Source organism: Larus michahellis, chromosome 8, assembly GCF_964199755.1.
Source record: "Larus michahellis chromosome 8, bLarMic1.1, whole genome shotgun sequence".
NCBI lineage: Eukaryota > Metazoa > Chordata > Aves > Charadriiformes > Laridae > Larus > Larus michahellis.
The window spans coordinates 35,961,504-35,983,942 of NC_133903.1; the positions used below are offsets into that span (position 1 = coordinate 35,961,504).

A 22,439-nucleotide genomic window follows, 5' to 3' on the forward strand; every position below is an offset into this window, starting at 1 on the left:
ACCTTGAGCCTATTATACTGGGGAAATGGCATGTAAATTCCTCAGTTGAGGGAACAAGAAACCTGAATGAATTTATCTAATTCTGAATTCTCTTTTTTGATTGTTCTGTTTCTGTAAGATGTTGTCAGTCCTTCTGAAACTCTCTGAAGTCCCTCCTGAGAGAGTCTGCACTGCTGCTTATAAAGGAAAACAGTCTTTCAGGGTAATGTAGCACAGGTTACTATTACTTCAGGAAAATGGAGTTAATGAGAAATAATCCAGCTTGATGAAGACTGTCATTTGGCAAATAGACAAGCCTTGCCTTGGCAAGGCCTCAATTAATGAGTTAGGCACTAGTAAGAAGCTTTTTATTCTCTAAGAATAGCGTCCTTCATGTTTCACCTTTCAGTAAACAGATCTGGGTTGAGAATACTACACTTGACTGGTTAACTTGGCTTTCATGTATTTTTATCAAAGCAACTTTTAATGTCCTTTCCATTGTTGAGTAGTTTTCTCAAAAAAAAAAAAAAATTTAGATAATGAGAAACAGTCGTCTCTTACTGATAAATTATGTCAGCTTTCATAAAGCATAATGTTTTTTTTCAGTCATTTGTTCTGACTTTGGATCTCTTATATAAACAGCATTTGCAGATCTAGTCTCTGACATCTTGTGAACAGCTGTAGAAGTAGTTAATATGATATTCTCCGTACATCCTATGTTTTACACTAAAACTTGCTTTCAGCCATGGTACGTTACTTGCTCATTTCACAGCAGTCTTAATGTTAGCTGCTACTTTGAGTTCAAGCAGCAGTGAGTAGAATAAGACTCTCAAATACTTAGCTACAACAATATTAAATGGGTACTGTTTGGACTTTGATTTGTAGGACTAGTTTCCTTCACTGCATGTGTGTATGCAGAGAAGCAGTTTTTCTTTCCTGTGAGAAGAGTAAGGGTTAACTTGTTTGTTTTTAGCTTGGCCAAATGCTTCTTTTCTGTGACTACCCAGTAGCAGAACTTGCATAGGAAACCTGAACTTCTCCATCATTCTGCAGCTTATATTATTTGAAAGGAAAAAGAAAACTTAAACTTAGCCTTGTTACAACAGAGATGTCACTTCACGCAGAACAGGGAGTTCCTTGTTCACATCAGTAGCTTTTGAAGACTTGAACTTGACTGTCAGATGACCAAGATAACTTAGTAAACTGAAGTCCATAAAAAAAAAAATTAGGAAATTGACTGACTTCTATCAATGTGAATGTAAATACAGAGCAGAAAAACTTCATTTACTAATACTAGCTTTTGTATGTCTAATTCTTATGCATGAGTATTAAAGAGTAGTACTACAGCTTTATTTTGTTTTCCATCTTAATGAGTTTAAATTCACTGCAAACAAGAAAATCAGAAGATCTAGGAGCGGGAGTGTCAGCTTTTCCTTCAGACATCAACTGCTGATATAATTTTATATTTGAAACTTGTAGAGTGCTATCCCTTTATACCTGTGGTGGTCTCTCCAGTCCAACAGTTTCATAAATTTTATACCCACACATTGCTTTACCATATCTGCCTTCATTTCTTTGTAAGGAAAAGATAAAAGCAATTGCCAAAAGTATTGAGTGGTTTTTTTGTTTGTTTGCTGTGAAAGGGTAACAGGATAAGACAGATCTGTTTTCTAGGCTCCAATTTTATATTGGACAGGAGCATAGCTTGTTATGGAAAAGCCCTTATGAGGAACTTAGACTCTGTTAAAATGACTTTTTTTTTTTTTTTCCGTTGAGAGTAGGTTTTTAACATGACCTGAAGATTCTTCTATAGGGAAACTTTTTAGGGGAGAACCTCTCCACTGATACTTTGTTCTTGACATCAAGGAGCATTGTATCAAAAATGCATATATCTGGAATAGCTATTTAATCATCTCTAATTTGTTCCTATGAGTTCCTTTTGGATTTTGAAGAATCGGGATCTTGAGGAGGCTTTGGAACATTGAAGGGGAAATGGAGTGAGTACCTGGTGTTTTGCATAATCCAGAGCCTCTGCATTATTCTTACCTTCAGATGTAAGCAGTGGGGTGATACGTAATTTCTAGGGTTATATTTGCTTTATCACCCTTTGTCTAGTCAGAAGTGTGCAATCCCTAAGTAGTATTAAGTGTTAGGGATTTTGTCTCATCCCAGATAAGAAAGCTCCTAGCAATTCACATGTTACTGGAATTGGTGGGGCTAGAGCAGTGAGACAGTGCCATTGAGCATCCCACCTCTGTTCATGTGCTTGAGAAGTAGGAAGGAGGAGCACACTTTAGGATAAACAGGGGTTGAAGAAAGAAGACTGAATAGGCAAGATTTCCTGACCAGCAGTCAGGTTGTAATAAATGAGTAGATTGATCCTCTTGGCTTTTGTCCAGAAACTTTGTTGATGTGTTCCCCTTATGATTTGAAGTGTTTTTCTGTAGTAGCCAGTTGGCTGCTTCTGCAGTAGCTGGTTTTGTACTGCTTAATGGCTAGATTCAGAGCACATGCAGCAAGGGCCTGACAGTGCAGTGACCTGGATGTTCTGGTAATCCAGCCTAGGAAAGGGGAAGAGAAAAGCAAGTGGAGAATGTTTTTCTTATTCTAGTTCAGTCACATTGCTTAATTTAAATAGTAATCTGGATCTTTGTAAAATGCTGTAAAATTAGCATAGTTTTGCAGTTCAGAAGCTGTATTTCTGCTAGTTCCTGAAGTTACACACAGAATCACAGAATGAATCGGGTTGGAAGGGACCTTAAAGATCATCTAGTTCCAATCCTCCTGCCCTGGGCAGGCACATCTCCCACTAGACCAGGTTCCTCAAAGCCTCATCCAGCCTGGCCTTGAACACTTCCAGGGATGGGGCATTGACAACTTCCCTGGGCAACCCGTATAAACTGCTATAAGGTCTCCTCGGAGCCTTCTCTTCCCCAGGCTGGATAACCCCAACTCTCTCAGCCTGTCTTCATAGCATAGGTGCTCCAGCCCTCGGATCATCTTTGTGGCCCTCCGTTGGACCTGTTCCAACGGGTCCATGTCCTTCTTGTCTTGAGGACTCCAGAGCTTGACACAGTAAGTTCTTGTGGTTTGAGTAATTGCGAGTTTGTGGTGCTCCTCTTTTGGCGGAAAAATGAGTTTATATGGTTGCTCATCTCCAAGAAGGCAAGCTTCCTACCTAAAGAATAGTTGTACTCCAATTCTGGTGTACATACTCCAGAAAATGATTGCAATTGTTAAACTACGCCTCTGTTTTCAAGTTTTCAATACAAAACCAATAGTTGAGTAAGCTGCCACACAAGTAATGTTATCCCTCTGTGCATTATTGCATTGTTTGAACTGACTTGGTGGATCTGTCCTATTTTTTCCCCCCAATATAGTAATTAGGCTTTGGACCCTATTCAAACTACTGGAAATGCCAACAGCCTGGTAAGAATGGATGCACACCCTCATGTTCCTCATGTGTAGCAATGACATTGAACTTAAACTGGTCTGTCATGAAGAAAAGAATCCTGAAATAGCTTTTCAGATAGGAATCTCTGAATATCCTTTGGTTTTGTGTCACAAAATTGTAAATGAATGGCTGTATAAAACTACTGCTCTGGTGTATTCATCTGTGAGGGGAAAAGTATCAGGCTTCTGGGTAAAGTATAAGTAGTGCAATTTATCTTTGAAAGATAACTTGATATCTTGGCTATAAATAGATTAACTGTGATGTTAATATGAAGGTTATCAATTAATTTCCAAGTCCGCCAGGCTATAGTATTCCTTCATTGACCATAAACAGGCTCCAGCCGGTAGTTTAAGATATGAAAGCTGTTTATCATTCTTCTGCTGTACTAGTGTTCGTGGTATCCAACTGCTTACTAAAAAGTGACTTCAGCATTCAGAAGAGGTGCCCAAGGCTTGAGCCTGACTCATGGCACCTTCACGTGGCCTCCCTTGGAACTGCAGTCAGAAACAACTTGAGTTGCTATCTTAAAGAGTTGTGGACTACATTTCTTTCACCATTAAATTCCCTGGAAGAATGTGCAGTAACTGCTTGCATGACAGAATAGACCAACGAGCACTTTATGGGCTGGCCTTTCTAGGTGCATGACCATTCCTATGATACAATACAGCAAATACGTCAGATTTTATGCTATAAGAACTGAGAGGAAGGAGTGGTTCTAGGAGTCTATTATAAGGAGAATACAGACACAAGAAACCTATGCTACCGCTTCCAGGTAGCGTTATGATAGTATTTTTGAAGTAGAGTATTTAAATATTCATGTAGTATATTCTGGGGGTTTGCTACTTCTTAGTTTGAGAAGCATAAGGATAGCAAGTTTCCATGGGATGAGGGGGAAGAATAATTTAAGCTATCATCTAAGTACTTGATTAAAACAAAATATAATTAAATGTAGATTAATACCATACTTGCCTTCTGTTCTCATATCTGGTTCCCACCTCTGTTGTAAATGACTGTCTCTCTTAACTGGCTTTAGCTTCAGAGGCATCCTGATTTCTTATTGTGTATAAATGCTGATTAAAACCTCTATTTAGAAAGAAAGTATTTTACCTGTAAAAGAGATGTAAGTAAAATAATATTGGGTAGATTGTTATCAGTGACTAATATATAATAAAATTTGATATTTTTAGTGTTTTTTATCTTCAATTTTTTGCCAGATAAAATTCTTTATTCAGATAAAGGCTTGGTGTGTCCTTTCTTCCCCATTCCCCTTAGTCCCCATTTCCCATCTTCCACTTATATTTAACTCTATGTCAAAATTCTGTTCTTAAGAAGAAAATCCTCTGGGTGAGTCAGGATCAAGTGTTTCTAATTCAACAACAAAAATGGTCTGTTATACTAAAAGTAATGAGGGTGCATAAGATTAAACCCTGCTGTTTAAACATTTCAGAAACTGTATTTAGTTCTAAGGATATAAATTGAAAAAGGGTTTTGTAGATAGAAGTCTATTGACTTCAGTACAGAGCCTTGTATTGTCTTTCAGAGAACTCTTTGATTTGCAGGCTTGTAAATCACTTGTTTCACTTAGCCCCATTAAAAAAGGACATTCAAGCTTCTTCCAGTTTAGAGGTATTAAGTGGAGAAAGTTAGAATTGTACATGTAATAAATAACCCTCCCCCTCCCTACCACAATATCTTATCAACAAAGCCAATGGCTGGTTTATATTGCCTACATGGTGTTACGCAGATCACTTAGGAATTGCCAGTGTTTGGTGTATGGGTAATAACACAGGTGCAACAGTGACCGAAAGTGCCTTTCCTTTATGATTGTATTTGGATTCTGAGAAATACCTTGTTCCTGCAGCATAGGCAAGCAGTAGTAGTACCAGAGTCTTAAAAGCTGATACTTACCTCCCCCCCCATATTAAGAGATTAAGAGAGGCACAGCATACTTAATGGTAATAAGTGATGGAGAAATAGTCAATCTAAGATTGTGACATCTTTAGCTTGGCAGCTGAGAGAATCCGAATAGCTCTATTTTGTAGGAATATAATTACTTCATGGGTAGACTCAATAAATGTATTTTATCCTTATCCCTACCAAAATCGTGAGTAATTTGTCAATTTTAGATAAAATGATTTGTAAATTCATTTTAATGTGTTTTTCCTACATTTCTCTTTGAGTTTAATCATGTGGAAAAGTAGAAGTGGATATATGACTTTATATTGATGTACTTCTAGCAAATAAAAACTTATTATCCTAAAGCATGGCTGTACTTATTCAGTGCTTTAGATGAACCATGTATTCAGTTATATATTTGAGCTGATCAAAGCTACTTTGCTCACACTGGTTTAAAAAAAAAAGTATTCTGTAGTCTAGTAATTATTGTATCCCACACTTTTTCACAATACTTTAAAAAGTATTTTTCACAAAATAATCTTAATCCTAAATTCTACTCTTCCATTATATATTTAAGTGAATGGATATGCTAAAGTTCATGGAACGAGATAGGGTGGGGGTTTTTTTGATTCAGAGAAGATGTTAATGCAGCAGAATGGGAAGAGATGTTATTAGGCCTTCTATATAGCTTTCCTAGAAGCTACGTTCACTCTAGTAAGAGTTCCATTTATAACTTCCTATTTGTCCTAACTCTAGTGTTGTTAGAGCTCCAATTATAACTTCCTATTTGCCATGTATTGTCCTTCTTAGAACAATTTTTTTAAATTTAATCTCTATTAAAAATTGTATGGGGGGGTTTTGTTTTAAAAATAACAATTAACTGTTGACCATATCTGTCAGACTTATTTAAGAAAAGATGAGGAATTCTAAAGTTAAACCCTGCTTTACTGCTACTGCAATTGCAATTTTGAGTTAGTTAACTTATGTGCAACCTACAAATAAAGTCTGAAGAGCTGGACATCTTAGTCTCTGGCCCAGCTAATAAGCTTCTTCAATTAAAGCATTATGTCATAACATTTTTACTGAAGGGTTGAAATGAATCTTAACAAACACGTTGTTATCTGGTATTGTAAAGCAGATGATATTGACATAGCATTGGTGTGGCAGGCACTGTCCTGGACAGTGATCAGACTAATATAACTGTCTCTTTTTGGATGGGCTTGACTTTTTTGTTAGAGAATGTGGGGAGGAGTTGTATAAATGAATAAATAATAAAGTTGTAAGCACCAAAAAGATAGACCACTCCTACTTCGTTGTTGTATCCACTTAGAATAGCGGAATGGCTGAAGCTGGAAGGCATCTCCATAGATCGTTTAACCCGACCGCCGGGCTTAAAGCAAGGTCCACAAGAGCAGGTTGCTCAGCCTTGTACAGGTGGGTTGTGACTCCACAGCCTCACTGAGCAACCTCTTCCCAATGTTTGAGTGCTCTCAGAGTAAAAGCTTTCTTCTTATGTTTAACTGGAACACAATTTTCCTGAAAAATAAACCCCCTGCCATGGGGAAGAAAGCTTGAAAGGTACTATCACCTAATCTGTCATCTGATTTCAGGAAGTTTTCACTACTTCAAAGCCAAGAAGTTGTAGAACATAGTTACCTTTCTCTTTTGTCATTCCCTCCCAAAAGCACATTCAGATGCTGATGGCCTGTTTTGTTTGTCAATAGGCAAGAAGTGTCCTGTTTCTTTTATCAAAAGACTTAAGGCAGAGCAGATTGAAACAGTTTGAGTAATAGTCCATCGTCACTGTAATTTATAACGTGTGTGTCAGCAAATTTTAATGGACCATCAAGATAAAGACTTCTATACCCCAAAAAGAAGAATATTGGAGATATTCCAATATATATAAGAATATTGGAGATAAGGAGAAGCCTCTAGAGGGTGTCACTGTAAGTTGCTGGTATAAAGGCTGCTATTGCTTGTAAAGGTGCCTCGTGAAGGGTTAGCTAGGAAAAGTGCTGTGAATACCTACCAGGAACTTACTTTTATTGTGCAATGATTTATCTGTACAGACTACTGCTACTAGCTCTTATCCTAAGGGAGGTGATTGCTGCTTCAAAGGTAATATGGATGTTTAAGAAGAATCTAGAAGACAGAAACAAGAACAATCATAGGAAATTAAATAAATAATAAATGGGAAGAGCAGCCTAGAGATAAGAGGACTGGGGGGGGGACAAAGGGAAACACAACTATATGTAAAGTGTATATGTAATATGTACTCTCTGGAATAGTGGAGGATGGGATAAAAAGAAACAAGCTTAAATTCCAGACAGGTCAAGACAGGAACATGATTAAATAAATTTTACTACCCATAAGAAATTAATATTTAGCTTATTCTTCATAGTATGTAATGATATATTGTCATCTTAAGCAGTTGTAGAATCTTTATCTAGGATGACATCAGCATGGCTAAAAGGGGAATAGATCATGTCTTGAAGTTCTTAACTCTAGTTTTGGCCAAAACCAGACTAGATGTTGTGGGATAAAGAAAAAAATTCTGTAGTCAGTGTGTGTATATAACGGAAAAGGTAATTACTGGAGCATCTTAAACTGAAGCTACAGATGTTTTCAAATTAATTGTTACTATTATCCTCTTAACTAAATCAATAAAGGGCTTATCTGTTGCACCATATGTGTTGGTTACTCAGTATCTTCCAAAAGTTACTGATTTGCAGCTTTAACTGTCAATAATGTGCATGTTGAAATTTGCTTAGCTTTTTTGTGTAAATAACTTTTTTTGTTGTTCTTTTTCTCATAGTTTCTATGGAGATTTTGGACCTTTAAATTTGGCTATGTTATACAGATACTGCTGTAAACTAAACAAGAAATTAAAGGTAAGCTTTGTTTAAAAACAATGTTTCTGGTTTTCTGTTTTGAAATTCAACTAAAATGTATTATCCAGTTTGAAAGTGGTTGTTAGGTGCTCATTATCTAGATGGTTACTACTAAACTTTAAGGTTATTCTTTTTTCTGAATTCCCTCTGAAGAATGGGAAAAAATGAGTATGCTCTCATTGTTGCTCAGCAGGTGAGGCACTGAAGAATGTGTTCACCTTTTTTCACAACCTTACAGTTTCAAGACAGTAGTAACAAAAATCCTTCTGGATATTTAATGGGTTTGCAGCTAATAAAGTGGGTGTGCCAGTATAAATAACTGGAAAAACAGATATTAAAAAAAACCCAACCAAACTACCCCCCACCCCCCCACCCATGAACAAGAACAAAACGACCCCAGAATCACACTATTTAAACTAAATCTTACTCAGTGGAAAAGTTGAAACTTCTAAGTCTCATTCAATTTAATAAATTGTTGCTTCTAATAAGTGTTACGGAAATGTATTTTTACACATATAAAAATGGTTCTTTTTTCTGTCGTACTTGTAGAAGTGTCACTCCCTATCAACTAATTTGTAGAAGCTTTCTTATTTTCTTGCTTCCATATAATGGTTGTTGATTCATGGCAATTTTGAGTTGCTTTTCACTAAAGATAGAAAGTTTTGGTATTTGTACCACAGTAGCTTTTTCTTTTGACTGCAAAGTGTTGGTCCTTTCTTTATAAAGTTGTCTAGAACCTGTAAATGCAACAGTTAATTCTGAAGATCACCATGACTGAGTTTTGTTCTAACAGCACAATCCTGTCATAAAACTACAAGCCTAATGTGGGTTGACCCTTGCCAGAAACTAAAACACGTGGCAGCTGGTCACTCACTCCAACTCCAGCCCCAGTGTGGGACAGGGGAGAGAATCAGAAGAGCTAAAAAAACCAAGAAAAGCTTGTGGGTTGAGATAAAGACAGTTTAAGTGGGGGAGTAAGAAGTAAGGAGAGATGGTTGGGGGGAACAAAACTAGTGCTGCAAAGGCAATCACTCACCACCTTCCACCAGCTGACCAGTGCCTGGCCAGTCTCCGAGCAACTGCTACATTGGAAAGACTGCTACTCAGTTGTATTGGTGAGCTTGATGTTATATGGTATGGAATATCCCCCTGGCCAGGTAGGGTCAGCTGCCCTGGCTATGTACCCTCCTAGCATCTTGCCCACCCCACCCTACTTGCTGTGGGGGCAGAGAGAGAGAGAAACAGGCAGCTTTGATGTTGTGCGAGCGCGGTTTGTTGGCAGTAGCTTAAAACATTGGTGTGTTATCAGCACAGTTTTAGTCACAACACGGCATTGTGCAGGCTGCTATGAAGAAAACTGAACTCCATCCCAGCCAGACCCAGTACACTGAGCACATAGCTGTAGATTTAACCTTGTCCCCAAATGCCTATGAAAAAGCAATTTGCAGCATGTATATAAAATTTATCAACTGCAAGAAATGGATGTTTTAATTCCAAAGTACTAATTAATATCACTTGTGTGCAAACAGCAAGGAGACCCTTCACTAAATATTAAAGATTTTAAATCTTTATATTATAGATTATTAGACCTGTTGCTGACAGAAGGGGAAAATGGGACAACAGATGTGATAATGTTGGCCACTGTGAAGAGGATTCCTCTTCAAAAATTACATTACGTTTTGGGACTCATGTTTGCCGTACTAATGAAATCAGTATGCAAGTTTATTGACACTATCTGCTGCTTCCAGGGGCATGCTGACTTAAAGTCAGGTAGTCTTAAGAGGAGGCTCTGCAAATTGAGGGGTTTGTAGAGTTGCTGTAAGCTTTTCGCAAAAAAAAGAAAAAAGAGAAAAAAAAAAGTGCTTCCTGTGAAAACTTACATTGTTTCTTAATACAGAAAGTTAGTTACAAATAAAAAAAAAAGCCCCTCTAGTATTTCTGATTTTAAATGCCAATGTTCATATTAGGGAAAACATTGGATTTACTGTTTCGGTGTTAGCACTAAATAGAGCTTATAAATACATTATCACCCTATTTTGCAGTGCCACTGCCTCATTCAAACACGTGACCAATGATGCTCACTCACTAGGAAACTATCTTTTTCACCATAATTCTGCTGTTTGTGACCTTATATTTGTATTATTAAAGATGGAGAGGAATGCTTGCTTTGTGAAGTGGTTACTCCAGAGAAGAACCAATAATAAATCCACTATTTAAACTACGAGAATGAGAGAGATTAGTTCTGTTTTTTCCAGATTCAAATTGAGACTATGATCGTTCTGGGACCTGAATGCAGTCTCGTGTATCACTTTTGAAATGTACCTGCATAGTTTTATAGTTGAACTAGAACACCTTCAAACTGGACCCTAGGTATGAAGAGTTTCACCCAGAAAATAAGAGCACAATTAATATATACCTCAGGACTTGTGTGTGTTTGTTTTTTTGGGTTTTTTTGAATGATTTAGTACTAAACAGGAATGTCTCTACAGTCTTTATACTTGTTATAAGACCGTCGTCTGTATTGAAGGAGGCAAGTTGCTCGTCATAAATGGCTTGTAATTATAAAGATTGTATATTATAATGGAAAAAATACACAAGGGAGCCAAATTGAAACCGAATTAGTAACTCTGACACTTGCAGGGTTGACTTAGCAAACTGTGATGTCATTTTAATGTAACTTTTATACTTTTTGAAAAAAGCAAACACTTGCAGTATGAGGTGAAGAGTACAGATGGTCAGGAACAGGACAGAAATCTCTTGCAGATCAGCAGCAGTCTCAGCTGGGAGGAGATGCTGTTTGTTGCTGCTGCTTTACCAGAGGCTAATACCAAGTAGGTTAATTTAAACTACTAGTGTGTAACAGAGAAGGGTAACCTGATAGTGCAACCACTTGAAAGTAATACCTGGAATCAAACAGATAGAGCTTGGGATACCACCTGAGTGGTATAGAAACTGGCACATGAATAGATTCCAGTCTGGCTGAGCGGCACTACCACTGAGGTAGGCCAGTACCTGCTAACGTAAGCAGGTTCTTCTAATAGTTAAAATAAACACCCAACTATGTCCTAATTTAGATACTATCTGCCATGGGTGAGCACGCCTGTAAGACCAAATCCCAGGGCTGAAAGCAGGCATCTGATGTGTACCGTAGGCCTAGCTACAAAAGACTACTGCTCAGCTTCATTCATTGAGAATTATGGATTCACAGTTTCTGCCCTTTTGCCACTTACCTTCTCATGTCTGTCCTTCAGAAGTGTCCCTGAGAGGATTTCTGAGGCTTGAACTAGTGTGTGTAAGACAAGTTCATGACCTGTGACTTAACCTGCCAGCAAGGCGTTAATGCAATGAGCAACTGCTGCAGCAAAAGTATGGTAATTCTCACGTGGCACCAGGGCGACACGTAGGTAGGCTGTGATCAGTGTTCCAGAGATGGGAAGTGCCGATTAGACTAATGACGTGGAGAAAGAGTCTTGTTGGGCAACCTGCTGCTTGCATACCCTTGCATTAAGGGTAACCGTGCCCTGTGACCAACAGCAGGAGTTGGCTAATTGTAGGAAGTAAAAGGCACTGCAGATTATCATTCTCTGGAAGTCCAGCCTCTACTATGGGATGGTTGCTGTTGCCATGCTGCAACACTTTGGGAACCCTGAGGTAATCACGGTGCTTAAGACCAGATGAGTCCTGCCATGATTTGGTATATAACTGGTCTGGTATGCACTTCATGTACTTTTACAACAGTCTTTAAAAGAAGGGTGGCACAAAAAATAAAGTGTTTGTAAAACATAATAGTTTTTGCATAGATATGGTGTCTCAAAAGGAATTTAAGACTTAGACTTTTATTAAGTTTAAAACTTCTATGAATAGGAACAGGAGAAATGAGAGTATGAGATGTCATTAAAACAAACAGACTCCACAAACTTCCTTTTCAAGCCTTTCAGCTCTATTTGTGTTTTGGGAGAGGAATTAGACATGGAGGCATTTTTCTGCTTTCTCTTTCCTTTCTTGGGGTGCAGGTGGGGAAGGAGAAGGGTACCAGTCTGAAGTGTGCTAATGGCAGACCAACACCTTTAAGTAAACAATTGTAACTTTATGCTGACTGATTTTAAAACGGTAAATAGTTCTCTTCTGAAGAGCTGAACAATTTATTCATATATCTGTTTGCTGAGAAAGTTTTTGCTAAAGTCCTGGTTTTGCTTTACACGAAAACCTTTCTGACCTTGTTATGTTTGTAATGTTTTGATTGCTGATTGCTATGGAGATGAGCTTGACAAGCGAAGTCAACAGCAAGAAAAATGCTTGTCTATGCCATCTTCCTACTTGTTCTGTGAAATCTGTTTGGGGAAAAAGTGCTTGACTAAGCAATTGTGATTCATTTATGAAAGAAACATTTTTTTCTTCTGTTTAAATAAATCTGATTTATTCAAAACTGCTTTTAAAAACCTGCTGTGTTTTGTGTGTGTATAGCCTTACACAATCGCAATAAATTCAGAAGCAGGGGTAATCAGAGAGGGCGTGTTGCCGAGATAAATGATACAAGTTTGGAAGATCAAAGGCAAGAGAGGGAAGTTTCTGGCAGGCTTATGAACTATGGGGTTAACACTTCCTGTATGCTAACTGTATTGCGACTGAATCACAGAGGGATTTGCTTTGTTGGTTGGGTTTGGGGTTTTTTTGGTTGTTTTTTTTTTGTTTTGTTTTAGTATAAATAAACTGCTGGGCATACACATGGAACTATAATGATTGTAAGCATCTCCTTTAGGACAGCTTAAACTTTGAGGCAGGCTGTGTGTGCATGTTCTAATACATCATCTTCTAGTAATAGTTTGCCAGCCTTGTTTTCACTGCTATTTGTATGTACATATTATGTACATACACGTGTGTGTATATGTATATATATAAAAATATGTAAATAGTATTTGCATTAGTCCAGGCTTATGAAACACATTGCAGTAGTTTCTTGCTTGAACAGTGCAAATATATTAAGCCATATCCATTAAATAAAATATTGTCAAATAGTTTGGTAATTCTAAACAGCTATCAATCTAGTAATTATCCACAATGGCATCTTCTAAGCCTGTCATGAATTTCTGTGCAAGTAAATGTCTCTTGAGGTCTTCAAGAAACAAAACTAATGTATTATTAAAAGGAAAATAAGTAATCTCACCGTGACAATAATGTGTTCTGGAACCCTCTCATACACTCAATTAGTGTTATCACCTAAAACAAAACCTGCTAGGCTTTTCACGTAACCTCTGCTTTTAGTTCAAAAGATTGTCCTGGAGTACATTCCTCTGGGATATATCTTGACAGATACTGTTCTGTTATATCATTAGACATTTTGTCTTCTAACAATGTGTGAAACTGCTAAGTAAAATAATCTATAGTGCTTCGTAGTGCTTGTGTTTTGCCTTAGGAAAAATAGTATTTAGGAAAAAAATAGTATTTGCAACTATATTAACTACAGCTATTCTGTAGACAACCTGTATTAAAAAATTCCTTGTTGAAACATTTTTGGTTCTTCAGGAGCTGCGCAGTATCTCAAGGAACTAAAGCCCTAATCCATTCACGCGGAGCTCTGGAGCTGTCTTAAAGAACCACCTTTAACACTTGCTCTCATTGAACCTAGCCAAAGGAATAGACTTAGCTTATTAAATGTGGTCAGAAAAATCAGTATTTTTTTTTTTTAAATATAGATCATATGGCTTAGTATTGATATTGAAAGTGTATTGAGTTAAGAATTTGTGTGTTAATGTTAACAGAGGCATTGCATTGACACTTCATCAAACACTTACTGTAAAACTTGATTTTCTGTAACTTGTGCAAATAAAAACAGTGGGGGTTTTTATAGGCTTCTGAAAAGAAAAATCTTGATGCAGTGTTCCTCTGGTTGCTATGCTATAAGCCATTAATGTCAGGTTTTAATTTTGTGTTAAAATTTTAGTCAGGATTCAAAAAACATTTAAGTATTTCATACAGCAATATGGCTCATGAGGTTTAAACCCTTACATTTTGAAAATGAAGCAATGAAAACGATACATTGCTTTCATTTAAATGTTCTGGGAACTTTTAAGGTGAGCTGTCAGTTTTTGGCTACTTCAGGTACAAAAGCATCTCAAAATGGAATGACTTGATATACCCATATGATTAAAAAAGTCCATTCTGTAAAATAAAACAAGAAATATGATCTTATTACTTAGAACTTCTGGCTAGCTAGCAGAATGTGCTTTTTGCAGTTTAAAATAGTATTTCAGGTGAACTGTAAACTGTTGCAAAGAACTTTGGTTTAAAATAAGTAGTAGTCAACAAGTTATAATTGAAGTTCTGTCACTGTTGCATAACTGCTGTAATCTTATCCCACCTACACATCATGGGTGGAATTGCAGTTAGAGAACACTAAAATTAAAAAATTGAGGAGGGGGAAGAAAAAGGAGGGATCTTAAAATACTGGGATTAATTTTGTCAATTTTTAATAATAATTGAATGCTTCACTAATTAAATAACTAGCTGTGCTTTGTATGTTTGCATATACACTGAGGGAGATGATGCTGTTGGTCTCAAATTACAACTGCTTCCAATCAACAGCAAGCAGCTATCTCAGGGATTATGGTCCTATTTAAATAGACTCGGTTGCATTAACTCTCACTCCTTCCACCTCTGGAAGTTGTGGGTCATAAGAGCAGACTGGAATGTACGCTTAGAACTAGTGTTAAAGGTGCTATTCCTGTGGGGGGAGGGAGTAAGATGCTCAAATGTGGTACGTACATCGATTTTCTCCTCAGTTTATCAGCCACTTGGTTTATTGCGAAATTTGATTCTATGGTTAAAGCTGTCCTAAAATTTGCAACAAGATTTAAGGTGAGAGTTGATGTTTACAGATTTGTGGAAATGAAATATACTTGGCACTACTTAAGTAAATAGAACACAATTTTGCAGCAGGTACCTTTTCTCGCACCCCCAAGCGTTATCAGTGGCCAGAGTAGAAAAGTAAAGTAAATTAAAATTGTCAAATTGGAGCTAAAAACCTGAAATTGGGTAACAGTAGCACTGGTATAAAGGCAATTTATAAAATGTGCAAAATACGCTTCAAATATTTAGAAACAAAATCCAGTATGTCTGTTGATGACTTCCTCAAAACTGTAGTAATAGTATAGAAATCTGTCGGGAAAAACACAAGTGATAGTGTTGCAGAATATAATTAAAGTGGAGCAATTCAAGAAGCTGAAAAAATGATAATTCAATAAATTGTCCAACTCGTCTTTTTAAAGTTACAATTTTATATCTCTCTGGCTTTAAATAGTTTTGCTGCAGTTTTTGTTATTTTTGTTCTGTTCTGGTGCTTGTTGGTCTTGTTTTCAATGGGAGTTTTGTCCGCAGGATTCTGACAGAGGCTTCGTTTCTTCCTAAAGAAAGAAGAATTGCAAGTGTTAGTAATTTTGTCTCTGCTTAGCCTTTTTTTCAGGCTTTTCACTTGTGCAATTTTTTTTTTTTTTTTTTTTTAAATCTTGCTGTTGAAGCTTTTTAAAGATATCTGTCACCCCATTTTTAGGTAGTATAGATGGAAGAGTGATGTTTAACTTATAAAATACTTGTAAGATTGATTGCTTCAGTTTTTCTCGTCTTTGCCACAGAATTATGTGCTAAAGAGATTTAACGCATAGGAGGGTGTTTTAGTCTGAATATTTCAATGTCTTTAATCAATGTTCATAAGCTATTGTTCAAATATTTAAACTTGAAAAAAAAATCCAGTATTTTATATTGAACATTTTGGTTTAACTGCATTTTATAGGGTATTTTTGTACAGCAAACTAAGAGATCTGCCCCGATACAGTGACTGTTTCCCTGCACTGTTATCTATAAAGTAAGAAGATTGTTCATGGTATAAGTAACTTTTTCTCCTTTAATTTTAAGAATCTCTGGAAGAATTTTTTCTGATTTATTTTTCAGTTTTGGAAAAGTTACTTTAAAAGGTATTTTTAAAGTATATTCTCTCAGTAAATATGCTGTTTGTTTTGGTTTTATTTAAACAGTATTTCAGTCTATCAAGAAAGAAGATAGTGTACTATACCAGTTTTGACCAGCGGAAACGAGCAAATGCAGCGTTTTTAATAGGTGCATATGCTGTAAGTATTATTTATCACATGGATATTTCTAACCTTCCTTAAGAGACATCTGCTATGGGTAAAATAGCATCTCAAGGGATGGTCCTTTAGGAAGGTAGGCAGATTCTCATTTGATTCTTCTCTAAGCTGTCTTTGAAAATTCTGCTGCATGCATTTTAGGGACACCTGTCTTTAGCACTAAAGTCCATTTACTTTACTACAGAGGGAGCGGCTTTGGTGGATCATGCACATGTTTCCCATTGGGTACCATTTTCTTGAATGTCAAAAATGCAAACCACAAACTAACCTCCAAACTTGGCTGTCTTAAGATCAATTGCTGCTTATGGCTGTAGTGAGATTCATACAGGGAGGAGAAAGCTTTTCCTCACAGCCTTTCTTAAAGTTAGTAGACCAGAGGCATAGTGATTATTGGATGGATCTCTTTTCTGAGTTAATTTTCATAGCCTACCCAGAATAATGGAAAAACTAAGGTATTTCACCCTCTTAATATTAGAGATAATATGCAGGGCTGTCTTAGTTACACAGGCCTGATTTGTTATGATATCACTTAAGTTTTGATAGTTCCGAGCTGACACTTGCACAGCCGCTTGTGTGTCTTCACAGCAGTGTAGCTCAAACTTCAATTTTACCTTTGTGCTCTGCTGTCCAGAATTGGAGCACAGTTGTAGAAAACTCAGAGTATTTGCAGTAAAGACGCTGACAAAGTATTGAAACTAACAAGCCGCTGGTCCTGAGCTGACATCCACATGGTCAGCTGAGTTCTGGAAGTCTCTGTTAAGTCAGGCTTTATGCTGTGTGAAAGTTGATCTATGTCTTTAAGGCCTGAGGTCATGCTGAAAGCAAAGCTCAATAAATGCAGATGATAATCTTGAAAAAATTAGGTTGCAGATTCTTGTAATTAAATAAAATGTTTTACTACAAGAATGGGGATAGTGTGTAAATGCTCTTGAGAAAGAAGATCTGTGTAAATTTAAAGATGGGGAAAAAATGGGGATAAGTTCAAATTTTAAAGATCTTCCACATTGCCAATGTGTGACAGTTAATGGAGAAGGCTTGTTTTATTCGTCTTGGTGTTAAAACATTAAGTGTCAAATGAAATGTGGAAAACAGTGGATCAGGTTCTAGGAATGGGTTTCCAGTGGTGATTATGCAATTTAGATTTAAACAGCTTCTTAGACAAGTTGAACTGAAATACCCTATTTTGTATGTTTGTAAATTGCATCTCGGGAAGATGTGTTTTCTAAATTTCATTTTTACAATGGACTTTCAATACATTTGGACTAATCATGTCCAGCTGCTAAATTATTGTCATTGCTCTTAAGAATTCTGCAAAGATTACCTCTGTCATAAAATTCAGATTAAGAAGAAAAAAAAATATTTAAAGTGTCACAAGAACAGAAGAACATGCCGACTTCTCTGATCTTACAGAGAAGTTTAGGGTTCCTCCTAAGCGGCCAAGACTGCAACAGACTGTTTCACTGATATGAGAAACAGGGTGCTACTAGGTTTTGCAAAGTCTTACCAGGTGCCACAGAGAATATTTTGAAGCTAGTATTGCTTTGCTTTTCCCCTTCATCTGTTTGGAGACTTATTTTAGTTGTTAGGGGTTTTTATGCAGTCTTCCCTAATGGTTAAAAAGAAAAAAAGTATTTAAAAATTGTTTTAAAACAGAAGTACTTTCGTGCATACCAAAACGAAAGTAGCCTGATTTGACTCAATTTGTTCATAGTAGTTTTTAGGGGGAAGACAGGTGAGAAGGCAGTAGGTTTAACTGAAATATACTGAAGTGATTATCTGAACTGCCTATTTGTCATTAAAGAATTCATTCTTGGAGAAATCGTGAAGGAGTGTCTTCTTTCAGACAGCAAAATCAGACAGCATTTTCTCCTGTCTGATAAGATATGGATGAATTGGGGGCTGGCTCCCTCTTTCCTTATTCTTAAGGTATTTGTTATGTTTCTTTTCTGGTTGGAAACTAAGGAATGCCTACCTGGTTGTGTGTTCTGCTATCTAGTAAGGTTTGAATTCACCAGGGGAGAACAGCAGGATGAATATTAGCCTGTTTGTAGTTCTAGAGAAATGGGGCAGGGGGAAGATAGAACATATATGTGTGACACTCGCTTCTCCTGGTAAACCTAGAACTTTAATTTTACCCTTGTAGCAGACAAGTAGTAGTTACGTCTTGCAGTTCTTCAAAGATCAAAACTTGATTAGCGGACCAAAATTGTGACTTTTGAGCAGTCCTGGTGAAACATAATGCTTTTTTAGTGGCAAACCCTGAAAAGAGATCCAGTGAGCTCTTTTTCCTTTTCCTTGTAGCTAGCAGGTGGGCTGGTCATATTTCCTTCTTACAATTACTTTAAGTGTGTATTTTGGTAGTAGTAGCTTTTATTAGACTTCTGTAATGCCAATAAGGGAGAAGAGCTGTTGAGTTCTTAAGTTTGTAATTTTATCACAGCAAACGACTGAATAATAGCGAACTACTATGGCATGTTCAGTCATTTGGCTGCTGAAGTGTTTTTCCCTAATTTAAAAATATTAATTAGACTTCTTAGCCCTACCTGAACTTTTACGAGTTTATTCTCTTGTAACCTAAGCATATCATACTACTGCTCAAATCTGTAATCCCTCCCTTGGAGGGTCGGCAAGTACAAAGGCCTTTCAGTTACTGCTGTGTGTACAGCCACTTTGCTGTTTCAAGCAACGCCTTTCTTCAGATTGCCTTAGATTGGCTTCACAGAATTCTTGCGATAACTTAGCAGCTCTAGAGTGGATGTGTTCTATATACTTCTAATTGAAAAATAGCACGTGCCAGTGGGTACAAGATGAATGAAGGTGGACTTGCAAAATACTGATTCCTGTTTTGTTCTGTAAACTTTGTAGGACATATGCTATGAATTTTCTTGGCGGTGCGTACCTGGCCAGTATTGATACATGTCTTGTTCCTGCATAGTGTCCCAACTGTGGAAGGCTTTATCTTTCAACCACAGGAAGTCAGGAACATAAGAATGGAAATGTCAGAGGAAAAAATATTTGAAAATTTTCAATATCTATTAACTCTGTTTTTTACAGGTAGCAGTGCCACATGTTATGAGTTAGAATAGTGACAGTGGGGAAAGGGACAAGAACCTTGTCCCTTATAAAACAACTCTTGTAAGAGGATAGTTACTATCTGTAAAGTGAGGGGGTTTTTTTAAGGCTTTTACTCGCATTATTTCTTAGATACAGGTTCAATTTAGACAAACTATTCACTACAGGCTCCTTGTGTTGGGGTTTTTTTGGGTATATGTTGCAGAATGAAAGCACTCCGAAGATTCATATATTAGATTAAAAAATGAAGCTAAGTTTCAGTTGCTGAGTTTTCATTGATGAAGATGAGTCAGAAAATGGTCTCCTGGGTTTTTCTTAATGGATAATGTTACTTTTTAAGGACGAAAGACATGTACTGTAGTGTTTCCTTCTCCATTTCATTATCCTTCTTCCTTCAGTTATTGCGTTATTCTTGACATCTGTGATACTTTTGTTTTTTCAGGAGCTCTGTTTAGTGTTTCTTTCCCTCTCCTCCTTCCTTTTGTGTTCTTAATATCTTTTTCCTGTTTCCATCCCGGTATCTTTATTATGAGCTTATACAAGCTCTGTGGACCACCAACAAGCATTGTTTGGTTCAAAATATCTGTGAAATAAAAGCTGTGGCATTGGGAAGACATTCATATAGTACTAATTTGCCCCTGCTTCAGATTTCTGACTCTTTGCTGTGTAAGATGGAAACTCATCTTTCCTTGAAGTCCTCTGAACTGCCTTCTAAGGACCTTTTGACTATAAGCAGGAATTTAGGCTTTAAATGTAAGCTAATTGATGTGATTATTGATACTGACGTGAATAAAATCAGTATTTTTCTCTGAAATACACCCCTCACTGAAGTCTATTGCACAGAATGCATTCTTCTTAAATTCAGAACCTTTACGGTGAAGGGGGACTATAAAGGAAATATAAAGGAGACATCTCAGAGAAATCTCTGAATCTGTTTCAATGTTGGTAATTACTGGTTTGTCCCAAAAACAAGGAGTTAGAAATAATTGAATTAGAAACAATTGTTCTGACAACACAGAATAAATGGAATGGTTTTCATCCAGAAATTGTGGTCTGTTTTGGTGGTGGAAGGTTTCAGGAAACCTTTGCTTTCAGAAGTTAAGGAGGGGGGTGTATGGAAGTTCAGGCAAATACAGGGACATTAATTTTGAGAAACATGTAATTTGGGCACTGAATGAAAGCAATATTGACACTGCTGCAGTATTGAGATTTAACATTTGAAGATGAGTGGGGTTTGTTCCTCATCTTGAGTACTGATTATACTGGTCTATCCTATCAGTGTGACCATGATAAGTGGAGCAGCAACATTGGAGCCTGAGACTGAAATACAGCTCTGTATCAGGGAATTTATCTTTTGAAGGCAAATCGGTTTGTGTAGGGAGTTTTGGTCCAAAATTAGACCAGTTGTTGAAAACAGTGAAATAGGTGGTAGTTGAAAAAGAGAGATAATTCTGGACCCTCTTTTCATTGTAAGATGGCAAAGAGTTTTTCAGACTGTTTTATTTGAGTCAATTTTTTTTTGTTCTTTTATCTTTATCTTGTCTTTTGTGCCTGCCTTGCCCATGCTTGAGAAAGAAATGCAAAAAAATCTACCTACCATGTTGACATCTTACAGATTACTAAGAACCCCATTAACTTGAGATATGATTCCAGATACAAAGCAAATTGTAAATACTCTGGGAGTGACCATGACTCACCTATATTCTAATGTGTTCAAGGTTAAAAGTTGAATAAAGCTTCTAGATCAGGAACTGGCCTATGTCTTGGTTAAGAAAATAATTATTAGAATATTGTATATTTAACAGTTAAATGTGCATAGAGCTAAAAAGTAGCCAGGTAGGTGCTGGTTGTAAGGTGAGTTGGGGGGAAATGGCTACGAAAGTTGTGTGGCTTTGTTTACAAAACATGTTTTTGCATGTGGAATATACCACTGCAAACTGGATGAAATCTTACTTTGTAAATAATGCACTTGCTTAATATGTATTCTGAGTTAAATTTATTTTAGGATCAGTTTTACTGTACAAATAGGAATTTAAATGCAACAAGATGTGGTTGTATTCTAATTTCTTACTTAAGTAAGCTGAGCTGATACTGTTCAGCGATAGCAGAATGAGCCTTGGCTTAGGGTGTTACATTAACTATAGGTTGGTCTCATAGTAACAGGTTCAGCTTGTTGAATTGGATATTTTTGTTAATTAGTAGTTTGATATTGACAATTAGGAACTAAAAAATATTTGTCTTGGAAAATCTTCCATTGAGCTGTGGTGGAGAAACGTTTCCTTTGTCAGCTACTGTGATAATATTTTGACTCATCTGAAGCTGGACAGAGAACTCCTAGCGTAGATGCCTATTTTTCATTTTAGCACAATGTTCAGTCTGTCTTAAAGTCTCTCAGTTGCAGCAATATGTAATTTTAAAAATTTTATTTAAAGGGGGGAATGACACAAACCAGAAATCTCAGTTTCTGTTGATTTCTGAATCTTTTACTTTGTGTACGTATGTCTTTTCTGACCTATAAATGTCGTAGGAGTTGGTCATAAAGGAGTATAGTATACATTTGTAAGGGTTTAGTGGGCTGGGGGAAGGGTACATGTAGTTAATGACTTTTCAGGCTCAGGGCTTATTTTTTTTTTTTTCCTCTCCCCCCTACCCCCTTTAGGTAATATACTTGAAGAAAACACCAGAAGAAGCTTACAGAACACTTTTGTCTGGATCTAATCCACCATATCTTCCATTTAGGTATGTGAACATGAAAAACGGGCCTAACTTTTGTGTTTGGGAATTTGCTTAACACACATTTTTCAGATTGCCTTCACAGAAAAGGGTTTCATACCTGATACAGATGTTGTATCAGAATGACTGATCTCCAGAAAAAATATTTTTTTACTTCTGGTGGAATTACTTGCTCTGTGTTGGAACAATAAAGCCATTTCAATTGATTTAAAGTTTTAAGTAACACTCACAGTCTTGCAAGCTGTCAAGTTTAGAAAATAGTTCTTAGCATGCTGG

The 22,439-nt window shown here is 36.8% G+C and overlaps 1 protein-coding gene across 6 annotated transcripts in view; it reads left to right on the forward strand.

Moving 5' to 3' along the window:
* Nucleotides 1-22,439, forward strand: part of CDC14A (cell division cycle 14A) — a 63,744-nt gene that overhangs the window by 4,710 nt on the left and 36,595 nt on the right. For all 6 annotated transcript variants that reach the window (XM_074596359.1, XM_074596361.1, XM_074596358.1 and 3 more), the window contains exons 3-5: nucleotides 8,145-8,220; nucleotides 16,248-16,340; nucleotides 22,090-22,169. In XM_074596359.1, the coding sequence (XP_074452460.1) occupies nucleotides 8,179-8,220; nucleotides 16,248-16,340; nucleotides 22,090-22,169 (215 nt within the window). In that variant the 5' untranslated portion in view covers nucleotides 8,145-8,178. The remainder of the gene's footprint in view (nucleotides 1-8,144; nucleotides 8,221-16,247; nucleotides 16,341-22,089; nucleotides 22,170-22,439) is intronic.